This window comes from Bos grunniens, chromosome 11, assembly GCF_055505025.1.
Source record: "Bos grunniens cultivar Pamir isolate PY7600 chromosome 11, Bosgru_T2T1.0, whole genome shotgun sequence".
Taxonomy (NCBI): Eukaryota; Metazoa; Chordata; class Mammalia; order Artiodactyla; family Bovidae; genus Bos; species Bos grunniens.
In genome coordinates this window covers 35,690,466-35,709,602 of record NC_141175.1, presented here as the reverse complement: position 1 = coordinate 35,709,602, position 19,137 = coordinate 35,690,466, and the positions used below count along the sequence as shown (strand labels likewise).

At 37.9% G+C, this 19,137-nt stretch overlaps 1 protein-coding gene across 4 annotated transcripts in view; it reads right to left on the bottom strand.

The window, feature by feature from the left end:
* The window catches only part of ZNF512 (zinc finger protein 512), a 30,994-nt gene extending 11,872 nt beyond the window's left edge, over positions 1-19,122 (bottom strand). For 3 of the 4 annotated variants that reach the window (XM_086326088.1, XM_086326089.1, XM_086326091.1), the window contains exons 1-10: positions 19,008-19,122; positions 18,435-18,493; positions 9,458-9,645; positions 8,421-8,516; positions 8,049-8,132; positions 7,271-7,395; positions 6,678-6,764; positions 6,173-6,271; positions 5,418-5,585; positions 2,424-2,618 (exon numbers count right to left, since the gene is read on the bottom strand). In XM_086326088.1, the coding sequence (XP_086182214.1) occupies positions 2,424-2,618; positions 5,418-5,585; positions 6,173-6,271; positions 6,678-6,764; positions 7,271-7,395; positions 8,049-8,132; positions 8,421-8,516; positions 9,458-9,645; positions 18,435-18,493; positions 19,008-19,037 (1,131 nt within the window). In that variant the 5' untranslated portion in view covers positions 19,038-19,122. The remainder of the gene's footprint in view (positions 1-2,423; positions 2,619-5,417; positions 5,586-6,172; positions 6,272-6,677; positions 6,765-7,270; positions 7,396-8,048; positions 8,133-8,420; positions 8,517-9,457; positions 9,646-18,434; positions 18,494-19,007) is intronic. The other variant, XM_086326090.1, reaches the window with a different exon arrangement.
* Positions 19,123-19,137: the final 15 nt, after the last annotated feature.

The following is a 19,137-nucleotide window of genomic DNA, read 5'->3' as shown; positions in this document are numbered from 1 at the left end:
TACAACTGGAACTAGTTTCCAGTGACTTTTTTTTTTGACCATGCTTTGAGTCATGCAGGATCTTACTTTCCCAACTAGGGATCAAACTCAAACCCCCTGTATTGGAAGCACAGAGTTTTAACCACTGGACCACTAGAGAAGTCCTGTTAACTAGTTTACAGAAAAAAGTTTTAACATCTGCAGAGATAGTTCTTACAAAGTTCACCATTGGTAACAGATAGTTGCATTTCTGGTGAGTAAAGAATCCTCCTACTTGAAAAATCAAAAGTATCTGAAAGGAAGCTGATTCTCTGAGATAGAAAGACAGAACCAAGTCTGTAGAGGTAATAGGTGAAGTAAGGAAAGTAAACTAAAGAACCTTTGATAAATCAGAGTACAGAACTGGTTGTTAATATTTGCTTTATGTATTTAACAACAAAAATGGAGAAACTGACCGTAACACAGTATCAGCATGGGATTTTAACACCCCATTTACATCAACAGACAGATCATCCAGACTGAAAATCAACCAGGAAAATTCACCTTAAATGACACATTATACCACATGGACTTAATATACTAAATATATATATTCCATCCAAAATCAACAGAATTCACAGTATTTGTATGTTTCATGTATTTAACAGGTTTCCCCAATGGCTCAGCAGATAAAGAATCTGCCTGCAATGCAGGTGACGCAGGTTCAATCCCTGGGTCAGGAAGATCCCCTGGAGGAGGAAATGGCAATCCACTCTAGAATTCCTGCCTGAAAAACCCCATGGACAGAGGAGCATGGTGGGCTACAGTCCAAGGGTTGCAAAGAGTCGGACACAACTGAGCATGAGCACCCTGAGCGAATACATATTTTTAATTGTTATGTCTTCTTGTTGGATTGATTCCTTTATCATTATGTCATGTACTTTGTTTCTTGCTATACTCTTTAAGTTCTATTTTGTCTGATGTAAGTATTGAACAACTTTCTGTTTCCATTTGCATGGAATACCTTTTTTCATCACCTCACTTTCAGTCAGTCAGATCTGAAATGAGTCTCTCTTAGACACCATATATACAGATCTTATTTTCATATCCATTCAGTCACTTTGCCTTCTGATTGGAATATTTAGTCCATTTACATCTAAAGTAATTATTGACAGATATGTACTTACTGTGTTTAGTTAACTGTTCTCAGGTTATCTATTCTTCTTTGTTCCTTTTTCTTCTTTTGGTCTCTTCCCTTGTGATTTGATGACTATCTTTAGTGACAGTTTTGGATTCCTTTCTCTTTTTCATGTTTATCTATTACAGATTTTTGGTTTGTGGTTATCAAGAGGTTTACATATAGCAACCTTGAAAGTGAAAGTGTCAGTTGCTCAGTCGTGTCTGACTCTTGGGACCCCATGGACTATAGCAAGCCAGGATACTCTGTTCATGGAATTCTCTAGGAAAGAATACTGGAGTGTGTAGCCATTCTGTTCTCCAGGGGCTATTCCCAACCCAGGGATCAAGCCCAGGTCTCCTGCACTTCAGGCAGATTCTTTACCATCTGAGCCACCAGAGGAAACCCAATAGCAAGCCACATATAAATACGTACTTGCTGTTCCCTTGAGTTTGAAGGCATTCTAACAACCCTGCATTTTTATTCTATCCCCATCAAATGTTTTAGACATATTCTACATCTTTTTATTTTATATATCCTTAAGTCCCTTTAACATTTTTTACAAAACTGATTTAGTGGTGCTGAACTCCTGTAGCTTTTACTTGTCTTGTAAAATCTTTTCTCTCTCCTTCAAATCTGAATGACAGCCTTGCTGGATAGGGTACTTGGTTGTAGGTTTTTTCATGGTTTTAAATACATTATGTTACCCGCTTCTGGCCTGTAAAGTTTCTGCTGAAAAGTCAACTGATAGTCCTATGGGAGTTCTCTTGTACATATTCTGTTGCTTTGCTGCTTTTAAGATTTTTTTTCTTTCATTTTTGGGCTCACTACCCCCAGTCAGTGCAACTCTATTTTTAGCATATAAAATGGTGTTTTGCATAAGCTTTTATTTGGGAAAAGAAAGTAGGTGGGAAGAGGAGGTCTACTGCTATAAAAACAAACTGAAACAAATAAGAGGACTTCTTACCTAAACTAAATATTAAACTACTACATATGAACTAACAAAGTAAAAACACACTGGGCAAAGACCAAACAAAAATCTGGGAATTCAAGTTCCCCTGGAAGTAGTCTAAAATTAAAAGAGCTCCTTAAAGAACTTCTGAAAAAGACTGTCACTCTAGGACCTACATGAATTCAAACACTGAAGCCGGATCATATGTACTCCATCTCCGTGGATAAAGGAGCAAAATACTATTTGTCATGTAATTCAAATGTGTTTACCTTTCTGCACGTAGTAAGCACAATATCAGACATAACGGTTCAAAATTAATACAAGTTTCTGCCTCACCTTCCGATCATCAGGTACCAGATCCTGAAGCACCTTTCTCTTAGGCCATTCCTTGGCCAGTTCAGCAGAGGCCAGTTCCTGCAGGTGGTATACAGCTATCTTGGCAGAACGCCTTTGAACTCGGCCTCCACTCTTTGACTCCAAGCTCATGTCTTTCAAGCACTCTGGCTGTCCTGACTCTGGAAAGAAGGATATCTGCAAGAATAAGACATGGTAAAACACAGGCCTGAGAAATGGTTTCCATTAGAGCCAGTGATTAAAGGCTGTCCTTCCTGCCCTAAAAATCAAAATAATTCTTTACTAGCTTGCTAACCACATGGAGTATCAAGCTCCATCATCTTACTGCATATTTTACTGGTAAAAAAAGCTTCTTAGCAGGATAAAATCTCTTGTGTTGTGCCAAGTGGTTAAAAATCAAGACATACCCACATACCCATATAAAAAGAAATAAACATGCATCATAGCCCTAGATATAAACCATAAAAAGTATAAAATTCTAGGAGAAACCTAGGGAGAACATTCTTATGATCCTGGGCATGAAGGGTTCTATGCGTCCACTTCGTTAGGCTATTGTCATCAGTTAATCAATCAAACATTAATCTAGTTTTAATTTTAAGGTAAATCTAATTCATCTCCATAGTCAGCTGACTTTAAGTAAGACAGGTGTGACAGAAAAAAAGAGACAAGAAAGATTCCCAAGGTGAGAGAGACTCAATACTGTTGCTGACTCAAACACGAATGGGCCCATGAGCCAAAGGTTGCAGGTCGCCTTCAGAAGCTGAGCACATCTCCCAGCAAGCAAAGAAATAAGGTCCTATACCTGCATGGAACTGAATTCTTGATTAAGCTTAATGCTTAATGAGCCTGCAAACAGATCCACCCCTCAAGCCTCCATAAAGGAACAGTCCTACTAACACTTTGAGTCCAGTCTGATGAGGTTTTACGCAGGGGAACCAGCTGAGCCTGGACTTCTGGCCTAATAAACTGTGAGATAATACACTTAAATTGTTTAAGCCATTAATTTTATGATGACTGTTTTACTGCAGCAAAAGAAAATTATACATCCTACTGAGCAAAGATATCTTAGCTATAACAACAAAAGGATTATCCATGAAGGGAGAAAAAAGACAAACTGAACTTTATGAAAATTAAGAATTCTGCCCTTTGAAAAACACTATAAAAAATGCAAAGACAAACTAAGCCCAGAAGAAAATATTTGTAAAACATGTATCTGCTTAAAGACTTGTGTCCAGAATCTATTTTTTTTAATTCAAAATATATTTAAAACTTAATGAAAGTGAAAGTTGCTTAACTGTGTCCGACTCTTTGCGACCCCATGGACTATACAGTCCATGGAATTCTCCAGGCCAGAATACTGGAGTGGGTAGCCGTTCCCTTCTCCAAGGGATCTTCCCAACCCAGGGATTGAACCCAGGTCTCACACACTGCAGGCAGATGCTTTACCAGCTGAGCCACAAGGGAAGCCCAAGAATACTGGAGTGGGTAGCCTATCCCTTCTCCAACAGATCTTCCTGACCCAGGAATCAAACTGGGGTCACCTGCATTGCAGGTGGATTCTTTACCAACTGAGCTATCAGGGAAGCCAGGCAAGAATACTGGAGTGGGGCCATGCCCTCCTCTAGGGGATCTTCCCGACGCAGGGATCAAACCCAGAACTCCCATATTGCAGGTGGATTCTTTACCTTCTGAGCCACCAGGGAAGCCCTAAAACTTATTAGTAAAACAACAAATACTCCAACAATAAAATGAACAAAGGATTTCAATAGATTCTTCACTAAAGAAGAAATTTCACTAAAGACTGACATTGCCAATAAGCACATGAAAAGACAGTCAACATCACTAGTCATTAGGGAAGTGCAAATTTAAAACAGCAGTAAAATACCACTATATTCTACTAGAATGGATTTCAAAAATGAACCTGACAATAGCCAAGAGTTGATAAACATGTAAAGCAACTAAAATTCTCATATGCTGCTGGTGAGAAAATGGCTCAGCTGCTTTGGAAAAGTTTGGCCGTTTCTTATAAAGGTAAACATACATTTATCATATGACCTAGCAATCCCATTCCTAAGGTTTTATTTACCCAAGAGAAATTAAAACTTATTTTCATACAAAAACCTTTATGTAAATATTTACAGCAGCTTATTCCTAATTGCCAAAAACTAAAAACAACTAAAATGCTCTTCAACTGGTGAATGGATAAGCAACTTGTGAAACATCCTAGACAGAATGGAATCCTAGACAGAAACAAAAAAGAAAAAACTAATGATACATGTAAGACATGGACAAGTTTCAAATGTATTATGCTTAGAGGAAGAAGTCAGACTCAAAAAGGTATATACTGTACAACTTCATCTATATAACATTCCCAAAAAGGCAAAACTATAAGGACATGAAATATATCAGTGGTCAGCCAGCTGGGAGTGGGAAGAACAACTGACTACAAAGGGACACAAAAGAATTTGGGGGGAATGATTAAACTGTTCTATATCTTGATTGTGGTAGTAGTTATATATGTTTTTCTCAGAACTCTTGTACACTAAAAAGGGTGAATATTAATTACCATATCTAAACTATACCTTGAAACTTAGTGCTAAAAAGGAACAAGAGGTGGGGGAGCCTAGAAATGTAATGAGGAAAAGAAAAAGTCAGGATGAGAAAACTGGAATAGAGGGACCAAACCAGCTGGATAGAGTCCCATAAAATTTCTAGCTAAGGGAGAATGCCTTATGCCTTAAAAATATAGTATTGAATTTACTTCAACCCAGACTATACAATAAACTTTGATTTCTCTAATCTAATAGTGATCAAACAGCAGAAAGAAGAGCACAAGAAACAAGGAAAAAGAGAACAAAAACATTCAGAATAAAAGGAACTACAAATGAGGAACCAAGGATATACAAAGATGTAGCAGCAAAGCAGTCACCACAGAATAAACCCCTAAACAGGGTCTGGAAAGTAATCAGTACTCACAGGACCATGCTCTGACCTCAGGTGATACGCAAGTCCAGCCTTCGATCTATACGGTTTTCCACAGTGGTGACATTTCAGGGTCATTTTCTCCAGCTCAGCAGCCCCTTTGCCACATTTTCTCACATGGTACAGATATCCCATGATGCTGGTGAAGCTACTAGAGCAACTCTGAACACAGGAGAAAGGCCTGTATTTTAATCTTATATATTTTGATATGACCTCTAATTTCTAAAGAGCCATATCACACAACTAGACCCTGATATTACTAGACCCTCTCCAACATTCCCCACTGGCACAACCCTTCCTTTTCCCTGGCCCGACTGCAATCCTTTCTACCACCAAGCATGAAGTTCAACCAATTTAGTAAGCATTCAACAAACTAGAACTGTATACCTCCTCTGTGTCAGAGCTTCCTCCTTGATCTATTATCGAACTCCATCCCAATACCAAATACCCAGCAATATCAAAGTTTCTCACATGAAGTTACTACGATCCTCTTTATCACACAAAAGAAAGGATGACAAAGAAACTCCTTCAAACAAAAGGAAAAGGGAGACACACACATTTCTGGAGATGAGAAAGAAAATAAAGAACTGTTAATGAGTTCAGGAGACCTTGAAAATCAGAAGTCAGTCTGATGCTGGAAGATGACACAAAACTAGGTCTGTAAGGGAGGAGGAGACATGGGAGCAAGTAACAGAAAGACACTGACCTGAGGCTCCAGGCAGAAGGAGTTGCTGTCTTTGGGCTCTTACCTCACGCATGCATCTCAGCTTTCCCAGTCTCTTGAGAACTGTTCGGAGACGTTCCCTCTCACTTGGCTCATCTATTTCATCTCCAGCCTTTAAAATGGGCTAGAAAACCAGAGAAACAAACAGGCAGATGTTTCACAGAAAAAAATTCCATGAGGAGAATCAAGGACTGGACTAGAACCTAAGCTGATGATCACGAAATCTAAGTTATCTGACTCCTGGCTTTCTTCATCTTCTCCTTAACAGTAAAGTGAATGTAAAGGAACTAAGAGTTAAAAGCCTCTATCTCCCAGGATATGAACCTTTGGGCTACCCTAAACACACAAATACCTCAAATACTTCCATATCCACATTTCATTGTGTGTAACTCTTCTATCAAAAGGATCTCTTCTTCCTTACAACCCTATAAAGTCCCAGAGCTTCAGCCATCTCCACTGAGGTATCTACACTCATCCAAGTAAAGACATCCAAATATCACATGTTCATGAAGGACAGAAGACACTCTTACCAAGCTATTATGATTTGCCATGACGTGATACTTCATCCCTGCTAGTGAACGAAGCTGTTTCCCACAATGATGACAAGTAAACATTTCCTACAAGGGAAAAACGCTGCTCAGTGCCAAACTGTTCAACAAAGAAACAGAATGTCACAAAGTCTTATGCAAATGGTCTCATCTGTATCTTCATTTCCCAAATTATATAATAATAATGAATCTCAAAATGCCCCAAATTCACTGTCATGTCCTCAAGGGCAAAAAGGTAACAGCTATGCATTTTTAAAATAATAAGAACTACCATTTACTGAATGCCAGTATTTGTCCAGAAATGGGACAGGCACTTAGCATCAAGTACTTCTTTTTTATCCTCACGACTTACACAGGTAGCTACTTCATAAATGTGAAAATTGAGGTCCACAAATGAAAAGCTAAATGACCCAACAAGTAAGTGGCTGAATGACGATTCAAACCAAAGTCTGTCAGACTCTTTATGACACAATGCTGCCTCTTCTCCACAATAATCAGCATATCCAACACAGTGTCGGAGGTTTCAGTTTGGGTAAAAATTCCTAAGAGTTATGAAATGCCACAAATTATCTAACCTGTTTGCAGTTTTCCATGTGTTTCTTTAAGCCCTCTATGGTCTTTCTCCCCACTGCCTGGCAGGTAGGACAGGAGACACTGCCTTTATCCACAATTTCTAAGTACCACTGCTCCTCTAAGCTGCCTACAAAGGAGAGAAAGGAACACTTAAAATTTGCAGTATTCTCCAGAAACAAAAAGCACAATCTCAGACTCGAGGAAAAGTATCATAAAGTGGCTTTTTCTCTTCTTGGGGGAAAGACTCTTGCTGTATATAACTTCTAGAAATAATTTTTTTCAGACAGTGAAGAGTTTCCGAAACTCCTACTCAATTCCCATGACAAAAACCATCCAAGAAGCACTCCCAAGCCCAGTGGCTTATAGAAATGGACAATAATTTTTTCCCCAGTTTTACTGACCTATAAGTGACAATGAGTAACATTTTTCATAGCAGCATGTAAAAGTGCGATATGTAACTGAGATATGTAACAATCAGTGTGCTAAGTGTTTGTATGTGCCAGAGATTGGTGAATGTTTTTATCCCATTTAATTTTCACAATTCTGACTGCTTTATTATTCCTATTTAGAGACAAGGAAACTGAAGTTTGCAGAAATTAAGACACAGGTCAAAGAATTAACAAAGAGCCAAAATTTGAACGAACATGACTTATCTTCAAATCTATGTCCTTAGTAAGTGCCTCCTAAAGAAATGCTTTGGTACATCATTCCTTTACCAACAGCAACAACAAAAAAGACAGAATAAGAGAACTAGATCTCACAAAGCTTCCGAAAGCATACCTGCTGCATAAGCTGGTGGTTCCTTCCGAATACGGCGAGTCTGGGCTTTGGGATTAGGCTGAGCTTTAGGCCGCTGCTTCCTCCCTGACGCAAAACAGAAACTTGAAGCCTGACACATCACCTCTGCTGATCCTGCGCTACCACCAAAATCTCTTCCCTCAACATGCTCTGCCCCACTCCCTCAACCAACTGACTCCCTTAAGTCAAGAGAGAAGAAAAGGGTAAAAAATAAGGCAAGTTGGAGGCCATTCCTTGCCAAAAAATTCAAAGGGCTCAGAAGTGCTTAAGGGCCAAAACCTAAGGTTCCTTTCACCTTCAAAGAACAAAACCTAGGCACCCAGGGAAAAAGAATTAGCAAAGTTACTCCCTTACCATAAAGCTTATGCTTCTTCTGAGGAAATTCTCGATAGTCTTCATCTTCTTCCTGCCTGGGTTTCCTTTTTCCTTTGGTTGACACTCCACCTGGCCCTGAAATAACACAAGAAAACAAAACAAAATCTTAGTATGGTTTATATGTGAACATCTGGGCCTGCCGCTAAATCATCTATCACAAGATCATGAAAGGAAAAAGATCATCAGCGAGCGAGGCCTCAAGAAGTTTTTTAGGGAAGTTGATATAACTTTCCATTAATTGACTCAACCTCCCCTTTTCCTTCTGTACTGTTCTCCATTTCAAGTAATTCATTGTTCCCTGTGAATAATAAGGTCCTTTAGGCAGTGTGATTTGTTTGATCCTGATTTGAGGCTAACTGTCCAAGATAAAGGGCTCCTAAGAACCCTTCAGACTATAACCACTAAGAAAATTCTACTTAGAATAGCCCTTTTACCACCTGCCCCTAAACCTTCAACAGAGGATCACTCTAGAACAATGGAAAAAAAAGTTCAATTCATATGAAAAGGAAAGGTGATACCAGTATAGCCTAGAGAAATAAGATCTGCAGACTTTCACTCAGTAAAATAGAGGAACAGTTCATGAAACTAATAATATGTGACAGCCTGACACCTTAAAAAATTTCAAGGGAGTTCCCTGGCTGTCCAGTGGTTAGGACTCAGTGCTTTCACTGCTGGGTCCCGGGTTTAATCCTGTGTTGGGGAACTAAGATCCCACAAGCTGCATAGCACAGCCAAAAGAAAATTCAATCACTAATAAGAAACACATATGTGGTACTTAATACTTTAAAAGTCATTTACAATAGCTACCTCAAAATACTGGAGAAAGAAACGGCAACCCACTCCAGTATTCTTGCCTGGGAAATCCCATGGACAGAGGAGCCTGGTCTACAATCCATAGGGTCACAAAGAGTCAGATACAACTTAGCGACTAAACCACGACCTCAAAATGTAAGTAGAGAGTTGGAATAAGTTGGAATAAGTTGGAATAAGATAGAATAAGATAACAATACTGATACCTTCTACATGGGAAGCAGCAGCTGACTTGATCCTTCTCATCTTCATCCAGTAGGTAGATTTTCGGAAAGATGCTGGAAAATCACTCACTGGTTCACATGAAGAAGCAGATGATGAACCGCTTAAGGAGTCATCGTGAGGGATAGTGTACTGGAAACTATTATCCTTTATGGAGCATTGGGTCCTGCTACTAACATGACACAAAGAGAAATACCACAAAGGGTGGTCTGGGATAAAGTTCCTATTAATTGTATTATATCCTAAGAAGATAATCAAGTTGGTTACCTGTGCAAAAAAACTAAGAAGCCTGATAACAAAAACAATTTAGATTGTAATTTTTTAACAAAACAGCTGGCCTGATACAATACATAAAATTGTTATTATACTTTACTGTAATCAGAAAGAATAAACACTCTCCATAATGATCACTTTATAGCCAAAATAGGTATTCTTTCCTAAATTCATCAAATAAAAGAAAGTAGTAAAAGTAACAGGGTGTTTGATGACCCTTCAGAAGATCCCCTGGTCTATTGGAAGGTATATCCAGGCTTCTCTATTTCTCTGGCAGAGGGACAGTAACCAAATAGTACCCCTGAGAATAAAGAAGGAAAAGAACAGTTTGTAGGCTCTAGTCTGATCCATCTTCCTTTTCCCTTAGCCTCAGCCCTAAACCTTGATGTCAGAGCACCCTGTCTTACTTAAGCAACATGATACTTAGATTTCATAGCTAAAGGAAGGGAACTATCTTATCTGAGTTACACCGGCCAGAAATCTGGTATACAGCTAGATCCAAATTTCCAAATCTAAGACCAGTCACTTATATAGTTAACAAACTTTACTTAGTAGCAACACAGTATCTTCTAGGTGGCTCCAAGTGTGGTAGAGTAGCAGTTCTCAAGCTGTCGTCCAGGATCTCTGAGACACCCCTTTTCCAACCAACTGTGTGAGACCTGCCTTAGATTTATGGCAGATAGATTTAGAAAGGCCACACTGGATGCTGTATGAAAAAATTGACCCACAGAGGATGAGTGAATGAAAAGAGAAGAGTTGGCAGTTTGTTGCAACAGTATGGGTAAGAGATGACGAAAGCTTAAGCTTGAACTTGAACTAAAGTTTTGCAGTAGAGATGGCAAACCAACAAACTCAAGACAATACTTTAGAGGTAGAGTTGGTAAGAATTACACACAGAGGTCTGTGGTAGCAGGGAGTTAGAAGTAACACCGGTGACCATTCTTAGGGGGAAAAAAAGTAAAATGTGATACATGCTTACTACAGAATACTATGTAGTTGTTAGAAGCAAGAAACCATCTCTACACATCTACAAACATAACTAAAAAGCATATTGTGGAATAATAGCCAGGACATGGAAGCAACCTAGATGCCCATCAGCAGATGAATGGATAAGAAAGCTGTGGTACATATACACAATGGAGTATTACTCAGCCATTAAAAAGAATACATTTGAATCAGTTCTAATGAGATGGATGAACCTGGAACCTATTACACAGAGTGAAGTAAGCCAGAAAGAAAAACACCAGTACAGTATACTAACGCATATGTATGGAATTTAGAAAGATGGTAACAATAACCCGGTGTACGAGACAGCAAAAGAGACACTGATGTATAGATCAGTCTTATGGACTCTGTGGGAGAGGGAGAGGGTGGGGAGATTTGGGAGAATGGCATTGAAACATGTATAATATCGTGTATGAAACGAGCCGCCAGTCCAGGTTCGATGCACGATACTGGATGCTTGGGGCTAGTGCACTGGGACAACCCAGAGGGAAGGTATGGGGAGGGAGGAGGGAGGAGAGTTCAGGATGGGGAACACAGGTATACCTGTGGCAGATTCATTTCGATATTTGGCAAAACTAATACAATATTGTAAAGTTTAAAAATAAAAATTTAAAAAAAGAAACAGAACAAGATCTATAGTACAATGTCAATTCAGTAAATTATCAAATACACAAACAGCACTAGCTATTTTACAAGGACTCAACTATTTAAGGACAAATATCAAACTTGTTAGTACGGCTGTCTCTGGGAGGATGGGGACTGACATGGGGATTGGAAAAACAGAAAAATAACAGGGACTTACAATGTCAGTATGCCACAAAAAGGGAAAAATGATTCTCAGCTCTCTGTACATGAGGTCCAATATTACAGCTTTAATATAGAAATGTCCCGCTTTTGCATGGTGGCATACGCCCACTATAGCCCATTCCTCCTGCTGATTACAACTAAAAACTCTGGACCTCAAAAAGTAAACAAAAGCAGGTGGATTGTGCAGAAGAGTTAAAACTGGTAGAAGTGAGTTACACAGGTATGCTTTCTAGTTTTTTCCCTCTCATAAGTGGCTTTGCAATATGATGGGCTCCAGCTGCAGACTGGCATGGACAGCTTAAATTCCAGTAGAAACTTTTTGGCCTTAGAATCCATGAAAAGGGGTCTCTACATACCAGAGAATGTGAGTGAATCACGAGTAAAGGCAGGCAAAGAAGGTAATCTCATAATTCTGTGTACAAATCCACACAAATCACTGCTTAACCTGAGCTATGTATGTATGGAACATAGTCAAACCAGCTTAGCAAAGGGTTTGAAAAGTGTAATAAGATTTGAACAAAGCACACAAGTCTCAGACTAACCCCTGTGTTATCAGTGTGAAACAGATCCAAACCAATGTATTAAAAGATTGGAAAACTGAAAACAGGATTTGAAAAACCTGAAAAAGTCTAAAACTAACCCCTTAGCTCTAAACCATCATAAAAAAGACTCAAAGGAACTAAGATTGAACCAATGCCTTCGGAAGCAAGACAGAATTTATGGTCTAAACCTAAACAGAAATAAAAACAGCAACAATCCCCAGAGGATTCTAAAAAGACCCACAGTCTATACAAATAACATTCACAATCTTGAGAATAAAAATCCAAAATTATGCAGCATACAAAGAACCCGTAAAATGCAAGCAATTCTTAAAGGACAGATGATAAACAGATGTTAGTGATGCAGATGATGGAACTATCCAAGTCTTTAAAGCAGCTATTACAACTACACTTCATGAAAGGAAAACACACTTGAAATAAAGGAAAATGCAGGAATTATCAGCAGAAAAATAAAAATCATAAAAAAGAACCAAATGAAATTTAAGAACTGAAAAATAACAAAAAAAAAAAATTAAAAACTCACTGGATGGACTAGTAACAAAAGGGAGATGACAGTGGAAAGAATCTATGAACTTAAGACAGATCAGGAGAAATTATCCAATCTGAAGAACAAAGAGGGAAAAAGACTGAAGAACAGTCCACAGAGCCTCAACAGCCTGTGGATCAATATCAAAAGATCTAACCTAGACATAGTTGGAATCACAGAAGAAGAAAGAGAGAGACTAAGAAAAAATATTTTTTAAAAGGTTATGGTGGAAAAATTCCCCAAGTTTAATGAAAGACTTAAAATTTACAGATTCAAGGAGCTGTAAATCAAACACTTAATAGGATAAATTCAAAGAAAAACACACCTAGATGTATCTTAATGAAACTGTTTAAAACTGAAGATTAAAATAATCCAGAAAGCAGCTAGGAAAAAAATGACATATTACAGAGAACAATGATTCAAATGATGATTTTCTCAACAGAAACCAAGGACAGAAGACAGCACAACATCATCTTTAAGATCCTGAGAGAAAAGATTCATCAACCTGAAATTCCATATTCAGTGAAAAATACCCTTAAGATGAAGAAAAACCAAGAAAATTTGTCACCAGCAGACCTGCTCTGCGAAAAATGCAAAGGGAAATAATTTCAACTGAAGGAAAAAATGACACTAGAGGGAAATTTGGATTTTTAATACTGAAGAAAGAGTAAGAGAAATGGTAAATAGGTGGATAGATATTAAAAACTGTTTAAAGCAAAATTTTAACATTATCTAGTAAGGTAAATGTAGATGTAACATATACAACAGCTATAATTTAATAGTCAGCAATAGGCAGTTAAAGCAATCTATATAGTTGTTAAGGCTTCTACATTTAAGCAAAATGGTTGGATATTAACTTTAAGTAGATGATGAAATGACAGGTATGTATATTGTAATTCTGAAAGCAACCATTACCAAATCTCTCCCCCACCAAAAATAAGGGGGGGGGGGGAGTAAAAATTAAATAAAATAAAATGGAAGACTAAACATTTAAATAGTCCAAAAGAAGGTATACAGGAATAAAAAAACAAGGTAGAGAGAATAATTAAATGGCAAACTTAAATCCAATCATGTCAATAATTAATTTAAATGTTTACGGCCTAATTTCTCCAGGTGAAAGTCAGACATTGAGAGAGTAAATAAAAAAGTATTTTAATATAGGCTATCCACAAGAGGCACACTTTAAATATAAACGACATATGTGGATTGGAAGTAAAGGTATAAAACAATTATACTATGCCATCAGCAAACATATTAAGGCTGGAGTAGCTATTTTACTATCAGATAAAATAGACTCAAGACAAACAGTATTACCAGAGATGAAAAGAAACACTTCATAATAAAAATAACATCAGGAAGACATAATTACTCATTGTACATGTCTAACAACAGAGGCTCAAAGTATACAAAATCAAACTGACAGAAAAAGAAAAGCAGAGAATTCTACAAATCTTAGTCACCTGATGAGAAGAAATGACTCATCTGAAAAGACCCTGATGCTGGGAAAGATTGAAGGCAGGAGGAGAAGGGGACACAGAGGATGAGATGATTGGATGGCATCACCGACTCAATGGACATGAGTTTGAGTAAACTCCAGGAGTTGGTGATGGAAAGGGAGGCCTGGTGTGCTGCATTCCATGGGGTCACAAAGAGTCTGACACGACTGAGCAACTGAACTGATTTGCAGATTTTTTTAACAGATTTTTCACAGTTTGTTTACAAAGACGATCTAAGGAAATATATGAAACAATTACTAGAATTAAAAACGAATTTAGCAAGTGGCAGGATACAAGGTTAAAGTACAAAAGTTCAACTGTATTCGTAGCTGCTAGCAACAAGCAACTAGAAAATAGACTTATAAAAATAATAGCATAGACAATAACAAAAAACACAGGCATCTAGGAACAAATCTAGGAACCTAAAAACAAATCTAACAAAAGCCATCCAAGACCACCAGAATATTGTAAAGTAATTAGCCTCCAATTAAAATTTTTAAAAAAGCTATCCAAGACTTTTACAATGAACACTACAACACAATGGTAAGAAAAAATGAAGACCGAAACAAATGGAAAATATGCTCATAAATCAGAAAATACATTGTTAAAAATGGCAATTCTCCCTAAATCTACCTACAGATTCAATATATATACCAATCAATACTCCAGCATGCTTCCTTTTTTATTTTTATTTTAGCTTCTTTTTATAGATATGACAAACTGTAGAATTTATATTAAAAAGCAAAGAAAATATAACAGCTGAAACAATCTTGAAAAAACAAGAAAGTACATGACAACTGATTTCAAGATTTACTCTAATGCTACAGTATCAAGACAGTTCAGCATTAGCAAAAAGACAAACATATATATACATCAGTGGAATAGGATAACAGGAGTTCAGAAACAGACCCACACCTATATATGTTGTTGTTTAGTCACTAAGTTGTGTCTGGCTCTTTTTGTGACCCCATGGACTGTAGCCCACGAGGCTTCTCTGTCCATGGTGTTTTACAGGCAAGAATACTGTAATGGGTTGCCATGTCCTTCTCCAGGGGGATCTTCCTGACTTAGGGATCGAATTCATGTCTCCTGCATTGGCAGGTGGATTCTTTACCAGTGAGCCACCAAGGAAACCCACACCTATGTACATTTAACTGATTTTGGACAAAGGTGCAAAGGCAATTGAATAGGGAAAGGAAAATCTTTTCAACAACTAGATATATAAGAAATTAATACTGATCTTTATAGCACACCATGCATAAAAATTAACTGTAAATGAGCCATAGATCTGAATGCAAAACCTATAAAACACCTGGAAGAAAACACAGGAAAAAAATCTTTGCAATTAGAGATGGCAAAGTTTCCTTAAATAAAACACAAAAAGCACAAAACATAAAAGGAAAGAATGATAAAATTCTTTTTATTTTTAATGATAAATTTAAAACTTTTGCTCTTCAAAAGATATCATTAGGAAAATGAAATGCAAACCACTGACTTGAAGAAATAGTCAAGATATATCTAACAAATGAACTGTATTAAAAAAAAAATTTTTTTAAGTAAATAGTACAATTTAATAGCGAGATGGAACTTTTTTTTTTTGGTGGCAAAAGACATGAACACACATCTGACAAAAGAAGATATATGAATGACCAATAAAATACATAAACAGATGTTTTACATCATTATTCATCAGGAAAATGCTAATTAAAACCAAAATGAAACACCACTATACACCATTAAAGTTGCTAAAATTAGAGACTTACTTTCATACACTGCTGGTAGGAATGTAAAATCTACCACCAACTTGCAAAATAACTTCTTAAAAAGTTAAACATACTCCTGACATATGAGCTAATCAACCTAAGATGATAAATACCATCTTAATAAATATATATTAACTATTTCTCAAGAAAACAAAAATATTTTTCCACACAGAGACTTGCACATAATGTTCATGGCAGTCTTATTCTAACACCCCCACATTGAAAATAATGCAAACATCTCTCAGGTAGATGGCTAAACAAATTATGGTATATCCATAATGGAATTCTTTTTAGCAACAGAAACTATTTTTCACTTAAAATCATTATTCTGAGTGAAAAAAATCATGCAAAAAGAGGACATAGTGTCTGATTTCATTTATGTAAAATCCTAGAACATGCAAACCACTGTACAGTGACAGCAAACAGGTCAGTGGGTGTCTGGCAACCCGAGTAGAGGGAGGAATGAATTGCAAAGACACATGAGAAAACTTATGGGAGACAGGGAAACTTATCTTGATTGTGGTGACAGTTTCGTGGGTACTTACATTATGTCAAAGCTGAAGGTACCGTATACTTTCAATATATGCAGCCACTGCACTTCAATTATACCTCAGTGAAGGTATAAAAAAAAATTTAATGGGAATAGCCAGTCCTCTAGGGCCAAAACCCACCATACCAAACAACGGGAATAATCTCTACCAGAAAGACTTGATAGTATCAACAGGCTATAGTCAAGTCCCATATGACTCCTCTTAGAAACATCCTCATAGGAATTTCTCTACTATCAAGGTTGGACTCAGACATACCCAGCTCCCTGCTCATGAATAAGCATGAGTATAGTGAAATATCAATAGTTTATATGTCAGTGTGATTAACACCTTGAGGATTAAGTCAATGTGGATAGGGAATTCTCTCTCCAGGTCTCTTATTTTTAAAGCACTCAATAAAAACAATTCTCAAGTATTTTACAGTACTCATCAACTCAGGGTTTATTTATTTTTTATTATTTATTAAAAACCAGATTAATATCAAACTTCTTTTTCCTGGGGCTTCTGTGGTGGCTCAGTCAGTAAACAATCTGTCTACAATGCAGGAGACCCGGGTTTGATCCCTGGGTCGGAAAGATCCCCTGGAGAAGGAAATGGCAACCCAGCCCAGTCCAGTGTTCTTGCATGAAGAATTCCATGGACAGAAGAGTCTGGTGGGCTACTGTCCGTGGGGTCTCAAAGAGTCGAACATAACTGAGTGACTTTCACTCACTCACTCACTTTCCATAAATATGACAAGAAAAAGCTTTTGGCTCCAACAATGGCTATCATAATGGTAGTGACTTTAAAATAATTTGTTGTTTAGTCTTGGCTTCTTATCACGAAGATGAAAAGTTTAACCTATTTCCAACTCCTTTCTGATCTACCAAGAATTTTTAAGAGCCCCTAGTTCATTCTCTAGGTGAAAAGTTATATTTTATTAGAAAAATATTTTAAGTTCATCTCAGTATCATCTACAGCCTTTTTTTATTCTACCCAAGCCTTAAACACTGATTTTTTCCACGTTTTCATCCTTTACTTTTCTAATCTCAATTCTCACCAGTGATTCTCAAACTTCACAATATCCTAGACCAGTTAAAAATAGGGATTCTGATGCCGGATGATTCTGATTATCAATGGATGAGAGGCCATTATTAACCTTTACATTTCCTAACAATTACCCATTTGCTATTCCATTAAAACCTTTTACAAATTCACATTGTTATTTCTTCTGAAAAGCCAACAAAAAAATCCTTTTCCTTATGGTTAAATCCATTATTCCTTGACTTGAAAGTCTGTTTAGGAGTGATTTGCTCCGGTAACCCTTCCCTTCCAAACATCACTCCCCTTCCCAAAAGGCTATATACAATTCTTGCAATAAAAATATTTCATTACACATTATTGTGTTGATCTCCTTGTGTTTTTCATGTCTGTGTATCTAACCTATCACACAACTGGCACAAAGCAGATATTTAGTAAACGTTACATGAAGGAACTAATCCTTTCTGAGTATCTCCTGAACAAGATTTTTTTTTGTATTAACAAATATGGAAAAGCTTAGTGCATTCAGTATACAATATAATAAACTAGTCTTGAAGCCAAGTAGTTTGAAAATATAAGTACTTATTCATTTTCATCAGTCCTTCCCAAGTTCATCAATGTATTCATGAGTACATATATGACGTCTAAAGAAATGCAGGGCTACAGAGTCACATTCCATTTTTATTATAATCCGTACTTTTTTTTTTGCAAGGGACCTTTTCCTCCCCCACACCAAGATTAGACCTGCACTGTCTTATCAGATGGCCACTAGCCACAGGTGGCTATTTAAATTTAAGTTAATCAACATACAATTTAAAATTCAGTTCCTCACTGCTACTAGCCACATTTCCAGTGCTATCATACTTGACAGTGTAAATACAGAATATTTTTATCATCACAGGAAGTTCTATTGGACAACGCTGGTGATACAATTATAAATGGACTGCAGAAAACCTCACTTACTTCTTAGCTCCCACGATCCTCGTGCTCCTCTGCTGCTTAAAGGGTGTGGGTCCCGGGGTCTAGCAAATGGTAAGCACATGAGTGAGTGTATGCTAGGGACCTCTGAAACTTGACCACAAAAAGATGAATCCCCCTTCGCCAAGAACTGAAGCTCTCCTGGGGCTACTACTGCAAAACGAACAAGGCAAGACTTTTTAGGAAAAGTGCGCCGCCCTACCTACGGGGTCAAGGCAGGTGACAACACCAGAGCCTTCATCTCTTCCATTCTCAAAGCCCTGGTCCAAGAATACGCGGGAGGCGGAAAGACAGGACAAAGGATATGGGAGACATTGAGGATGTAAAAGGAATAGAGACTAACGGTAATCTGACGAGGAACTTAGTCCAAGGGGGGTAGGGAACGGGCAGCAGAAGTGGGGGGGAAATACGGGGGCTCATAGATCTGACCTAGAAGGGTGGGGCCTACGCTGAGCTCTGAGAAAACCGACTCTGAGCAGGGGACAAAAGCGAGGCACCGCGTGTGGCGCGCTCGACAGCGCTACCCCTAAAGCGTAACGGTCAAACCGAGAAACTCACAGCGGGCACTGCACCGAGTCTGGAAGACATCACTCCCTCTCCACGCCTAACAAATTCACCCAAGGGCTCCGGCCAGACCAACGCCACTTCCGCTCTCCTCTCCGCTCCCGGATGTGGAGTCGGGTCCGCG